A 6,715-nucleotide genomic window follows, 5' to 3' on the forward strand; every position below is an offset into this window, starting at 1 on the left:
CACATGATGGTGGTATGGGTATATATGTATTTTTAGTGTGAACCTATGTTAGCCATGACTAAGCGCTGAATTGCAGCGTGAAACGCGTCGGCCAATCTGTATCTGTTGTTTGCAGTGCCTGTATGTACTTTTTACATTAAAAGACCAACTTTATTTTAAGTCATTTTGGAGTGCGGCTGTCCAGAGTTCTTTTCGTTTTTGTTAAGAGTTTATACATCTCCCAGGCTCCTCTCATACACGTTCAGAGATTTCTGATCCACGATCCAGTTCAGATCTTGGTCCTCTCCCCCGGGCTATTTTAAGCTCATCTGAGACAGACAGCCAGTGCTCTCTGCCTTGGAAACTCAGACGACACTGGTCTGTGAGAGCAAAAGGTTGGTTAAAGCTATCAGGGCCGGTGCTACCACTAGGCAACCTAGGCAGCCGCCTAGGGTGCACTGCTGCCTAGGGCGCTCGGCCACTGGTGTTCCTATTCTCTTCTCTCTGCAGCAAGCAACTAAGTCTCAGCATCAGCAGGCAGCCGCCGCTTCATTCACATAGTGTCAGAGGCGCGGCCGAGGACTGTGTCTGTGTCCCGACTCCTGAGTGAATGGAAGCAAGTAAACATTCATTGATAGGTGCAGTAGGCTGCATTAATTGCATTGATGGATGCTGGTGAGGCTGCATTAATGGGCGCTGGTGAGGCTGCATTGATGGGGGCTGGTAAAGGCTGCATTGATGGGCGCTGGTGAGGCTGCATTGATGGGCACTGGTGAGGCTGCATTAATGGGCGCTGGTGAGGCTGCATTTGATGGGTGCTTCATTAAAAAGGTGGGGTATACATGGGCAGGGCAAAGGGGGTGGAGACCTGTATATAAAAGACTTGTCTATATCACAAATAAACACTGCACTGTTTGTCACTACCTGGATTTGATATCTGTGTCTGAAAGCCTGTTTATCCCACGGAGCTTTGTACCCCCAGCTTACAACATATTTGAAACAAGCAGGACTCATAAGTGAATCTTTCAATTTCAGTCTTTTGTATCTATGATCGCTCCGCTGATCCCCGCTGAGCCGGCGGATGACAGGGCGGTCCCCGCACACAGTGCAGGGACCACCCTGTCTTTTCTTCGCTCTCCCCTATGAGGGGATCGGATGAACATGAACCGCCTGTCCGTGTTCACCTGATCCGCAGACGGAAGGAAAAATAGGGTTTTCCTCCGTCTGCAGAATCGGAGGAATACAGAAGCGGGCGAGATCGGGTGTCAGCGGATGTTCATCCGCTGACACCCGCGATCTCATAGGGACCAATGTATGTCCCTTTTTCATCCGCACGGATGGATGAAAAAGCGGACATACGGTCCGCAGGTGTGAAAGGGGCCCTAGAAGTAGGATCAAAAATAATTGATATAATATTATGCTTAAAGTTTACAAACACATAATGTATTTATGTCATTTTTTTGTTTCTGTTTATTTGTAGACAAGTAGTCAACAGCAGCTTCTAAGCCCAACGCTTTCTGACAGAGGAAGCTATAGACAAGATTCTATTGAAGCTGGTAAACGTCTGAGAAGATTTGGCCAGTGGCACCTACCGGCAGGTAAACAGAAATGGCAACATATGTTCAAATCTATGAAAAAGTCATTACAACCACTGGTTAAAGTTTCTTTAAAAGAGAATTTTTTATTTTATTTTTTTATCCCCTATTCATACTTACCTCGTTGGATGGAGCATCAGACCGATGCTGCATCTGTCCCCTGGCATCTCTGCACTGAGAACCGAGCCACCAAACACCGCCGATGGCTCGGTTCTCACTCCCCTGTGAGCAGAGCGATGCTGACTGTCAGTCAGCATAACTTCTGCTCTACTTCTCAGTGCTGAGACTGCCATCAATCAGGACAGCTGGCAGATCCAGACTTGGAAGTCGGGATGACGTGCTACCCCGACTGATGGCAGTGACGTCAGCGGAGAGCAGACATCAGACCGCTCTCCGCTGAAAACGAGTCACAGGAGTGCAAAACGAATTGCACTCCTGTGACCCAGAGGAGAAGCCTAGCCTAAAAAGCTCAGGCTGAACTTCTCCTTTAAAGATAATAAAATATAATACACAATGTTATAATCTAAATTGATAAAATATAGACTAAAAAATGAAAAGTTTAGTGAGCCTAACGCCTGCACAAAGGCTACACTATCAGAGAAAAATCTGGAAATCAGGAAAAACTGTTTTAGGTTTGTTTTTTAAGCCGCTTTTCAACTCCTAGGAGTTCTGGCATTCAGAGAGGAAAAGTATACACCCAGTGTGTGTGAGACCATATACCGTATTTATCGGCGTATAACGCGCACTTTCTTCCCCTTAAAATCAGGGGGAAATCGTGGGTGCTCGATATACGCCGATACCCGCTTCCCGCGCTGTGTTTGAACCGGCCGCCGACATATACCAAGCGCAGTACACTTGGGTACACTCGGCCAGGCTCGGCTCCGCTCGCGGTCACGCCCTATGCCGCCTCCTAGCCTTAATGCGAGAGGAGCCAAGCGTGGCCGAGCGTGCCCGAGTGTACTGCGCTTGGTATATGTCGGCGGCGGCGTTCAAACACAGCGCGGGAAGCTGGGATTGGCTCAACAACAGCGCGGGAGAAGCGGGGAGGACACCACCAGGGCCGCAGACGGACGCCGGACCGGAGAAGGCCGCCGATGGACGCCAAAACTGTAAGTAATCCAATTTTTTTTCCAGGAATTTCCCTTTTACATTAGGGGTGCGCGCTATACGCCGGTGCGCGCTATAGGCAGATAAATACGGTATTTTAAGGAAGGGAATACAAATGCCATACATAGTGCAAAGAGTTTTTTTTATTACAACTACAAACATTACAATATATTTTAAAAATCACTTGTACATGTATAAGCACAAACTCTATACTATTGCAAGCACATCAAAACCTTAAATGTTCAGTATACATAACTGTACACTTTACAGAGCAAGGAATTTAATCCTTTACAAACTCTACACCCAAACTAATTATTTCCTCTATTACTTTTCTCTTTCATATTTCCTTTTCAGTCATGTATGTCAGTATATTTCAATCCGTCATTCTTTTTTTTCTTTTCTTTTGGGTAAAGACCTATCATTATGTGGCAGCTATTAGTGCTTATCAGTGATCTAATAATAAAATAAAATACAGAGGAAGGGAGTGCAGTACACACAGCAGGAGCTGGGAGTGCAGCACAGACAGCCGGAGCTGGGAGAACAAATATTTAGTAGAGAAAATATTAGGTGGTTGTAGCTGATCATTTCGTTTTTTGTGTAAAGACAGTGCAGATTTTTCAGATTGGCTGCATTACAGAATTTTTATATTGATTTTGGAATGAATTTATAACCCCCATATTAAAAAGGAAAATACTAAAGTCTATCAATCATTTTTGCAAGCCAATATAATATCAGCAGTTTCCAAATCCAGTTAACCTATACACATCATCACAGTCTTTGTTTTTTGTTTTTTTACAGCACCAAAGCCTATAAGTCATTCTGTATCCTCTGTCAATTTACGCTTTGGTGGTCGCTCCACTATGAAGTCTGTAGTGTGCAAGATGAATGCCATGTCGGATGCTGCTTCTTGTGGTTCAGAAGTCAAGAAATGGTGGACAAGGCAACTTACCGTAGAGAGTGATGAAAGTGGAGATGATCTACTTGACATGTAAGGACAACGCAAGCAAAACTCAAAGCAACATTTAGATTACATTTTTATAATGGAAACTAATGTGTACTCATTATTACTAGGTTGTCGGTCTAAAGGATGCTTCATGTCAAGTGAGGAGAGACAAATTCTGTTATTCAGTATTATTGAGCTCACAGTGAAATGCGGAATATAAATGTGACAAAAAATTATAAAGCTGTCCATAGATATGAGATGGCAACATTCGTTCCTTAGAACAATCAGTAAATAAACATGCAGAGTTCTATCTGCTGAATGTGCATGTTTATGCACCGAGTAGACCTTATTTCACAGGAGTAATAACAGTCAGCTGGTAAAATCCATTCTAGGTGAACAATTCTTCCCTTAAAATCAAGTGCCTCTAGAGCAGGGGTTTCAAACTCAATTTCATCATGGGCCACATCAGCATTATGATTGCCCTCAAAAGGGCCAGTTGTATCTGTAAGATTAGATGTCCAGCGCATCCCTTCCCATTACATTAGATGTCAAGAGCCACCCCACCATCAGAAGTTGAGTCCCCCACCCTCCCTTACATCACAGTGCACCCCCCTTTCCTTATGCTGCTGCTGGGAAGAAGATGGATGCATTGCTTGAAAGCAGAAAGTACAGGGTCTGGACTGGAGGAGGACCAGAGGAGGCCTGGAGCTCTCCTGCAGCTGCAGGAGAGGTGTGAGGGCCACATGAAATGGCTTGGAGGGTCGCATTAGGGCCGCGGGCCTTGTGTTTGACACCTGTGCTCTAGAGGGTACAGACTGCTTAAAAATAAATTACCATTTCCCATTACAATCATAATTGGCCAGATGACATGATCGTCATCTTGGGTCTTACAGTATGTATGAAAAGTGTTGTCCATGGCCACCAGTTAGCTTCTGTAATTTCTGCAGTGTTAAAGTCAAAATGAGACATGATTCTCATTAGTTTATTCAGCTACAAAAATATTTACTGCTTTTCATAAATGGCCCCCTCAAGTGGATGATAAGCTTTGGAACACCTCATATGACTTTAACAGCATATATTGCAAGGCTAAAAACTATGTTTACAATCTTCACATTTTTACCTATCATTCCTACACCATATCCTAATGCTTATAACCACTTGCCGACCCGCCGCCATCATTGTAGTGTGGCAGGTTAGCTCGTTCCAGCGAATTGCCGCCATTGTACGTTGGCGCGGGAACTCTATTTTGTGGGGGTGCACGCACGCCCACTGGCCAGCAGGGGAGCCAATCAGCAGGTGGGGCAGACTCAATGTCCACCAGCTAGTGTCATTGGTACAATAACAGTAATAATGTCACTGGTTCCCAAAAAAGTGTAAAAAATGTCAGTTAGGTGTCCGATCTGTCCGCTGCAATGTCTCAGTACCGCTAAAAATTGCAGATCACCGCCATTACTAATAAAATGAATAGATAATTAAATAAAAAGGCCATAAATCTATTTTGTAGATACTATAACTTTTGCGCTAACCAATCAATATACATTCATTGCGATTTTGTTTTACCAAAAGTATGTAGAAGAATATGTATACAAAAAAATACTGCGCAGGTCCAAGGAAAAGTGAATAGTGCTAAGACTATACAAAACTAAAATAAAATATAAAATTTAAAATAAAAAAATAATAAAAACACTGCTGCAGCTTATATGTCAGATAAACATAAATAATAAACAGAAAAAGGTAAAGCTGCGCTGTAACATGAATCAGCATAAATATCAAATATGCTTATAAGTGATGCACACAAAACACAAGTATAATAAATGAATTTTTGTGAAATAATTAAGTGCAAAAGTTCATAAGAAGGATGTATCAGAAAAGTTCAAATGAGTGACAGAACGTTCTCCGAATGGGTGATTATAGATGTCCAGATGATATTGTGAATCTGTATAGCAGATGACAGAATCCTCCACCACTTATAATCTAACTGCTTACCAGAGCAAGAAGTTAGTCAGGCATATAAACATATGAGCCATTTAAGGGATCCAGGGAATGCTGTCAGTCTCTCTCCAATCTCACCAATCCTCTACATCAGACCCAACTCTCTCCATTAGTACGACCCAGAGGAGAAAAACACTAATATAGCGTAATACCGTTGAGAATGGTTTTATTGATAAAAAAGTAGTGCACTTACATGTATGCAGATAAAAAAGTGCGTGTATCGATAATAGCCGGCCGGCTCTACTGTCCGCTCGTCCTTCCGGGTAGACAGCGTGGTACGAATCGTGGTGACGTCAGCAAGTCGCTCCTCCCTACGCCGTTTCGTCACAATAATGACTTCTTCCAGGTGCCCCTGGAAGAAGTCATTATTGTGACGAAACGGCGTAGGGAGGAGCGACGTGCTGACGTCACCACGATTCGTACCACGCTGTCTACCCGGAAGGACGAGCGGACAGTAGAGCCGGCCGGCTATTATCGATACACGCACTTTTTTATCTGCATACATGTAAGTGCACTACTTTTTTATCAATAAAACCATTCTCAACGGTATTACGCTATATTAGTGTTTTTCTCCTCTGGGTCGTACTAATGGAGAGAGTTGGGTCTGATGTAGAGGATTGGTGAGATTGGAGAGAGACTGACAGCATTCCCTGGATCCCTTAAATGGCTCATATGTTTATATGCCTGACTAACTTCTTGCTCTGGTAAGCAGTTAGATTATAAGTGGTGGAGGATTCTGTCATCTGCTATACAGATTCACAATATCATCTGGACATCTATAATCACCCATTCGGAGAACGTTCTGTCACTCATTTGAACTTTTCTGATACATCCTTCTTATGAACTTTTGCACTTAATTATTTCACAAAAATTAATTTATTATACTGGTGTTTTGTGTGCATCACTTATAAGCATATTTGATATTTATGCTGATTCATGTTACAGCGCAGCTTTACCTTTTTCTATGTAGAAGAATATATATCGGCCTAAACTGAGAAAGACATTTTTTTGGGGGGGGGGGTGGATATTTATTATAGCAAAAAAATTGCTTTTTTTTTTCAAAATTGTCACTCTTTTTTTGTTTTTAGCGCAAAAAATA

At 42.9% G+C, this 6,715-nt stretch overlaps 1 protein-coding gene across 1 annotated transcript in view; it reads left to right on the forward strand.

Moving 5' to 3' along the window:
* The window catches only part of NALCN (sodium leak channel, non-selective), a 582,786-nt gene extending 578,670 nt beyond the window's left edge, over positions 1-4,116 (forward strand). Inside the window, 2 exon segments of the mRNA XM_040336161.1 lie at positions 1,460-1,577; positions 3,480-4,116. Of these exon segments, the coding sequence (XP_040192095.1) occupies positions 1,460-1,577; positions 3,480-3,673 (312 nt within the window). The 3' untranslated portion in view covers positions 3,674-4,116.
* Positions 4,117-6,715: the final 2,599 nt, after the last annotated feature.

This window comes from Rana temporaria, chromosome 2, assembly GCF_905171775.1.
Source record: "Rana temporaria chromosome 2, aRanTem1.1, whole genome shotgun sequence".
Taxonomy (NCBI): domain Eukaryota; kingdom Metazoa; phylum Chordata; class Amphibia; order Anura; family Ranidae; genus Rana; species Rana temporaria.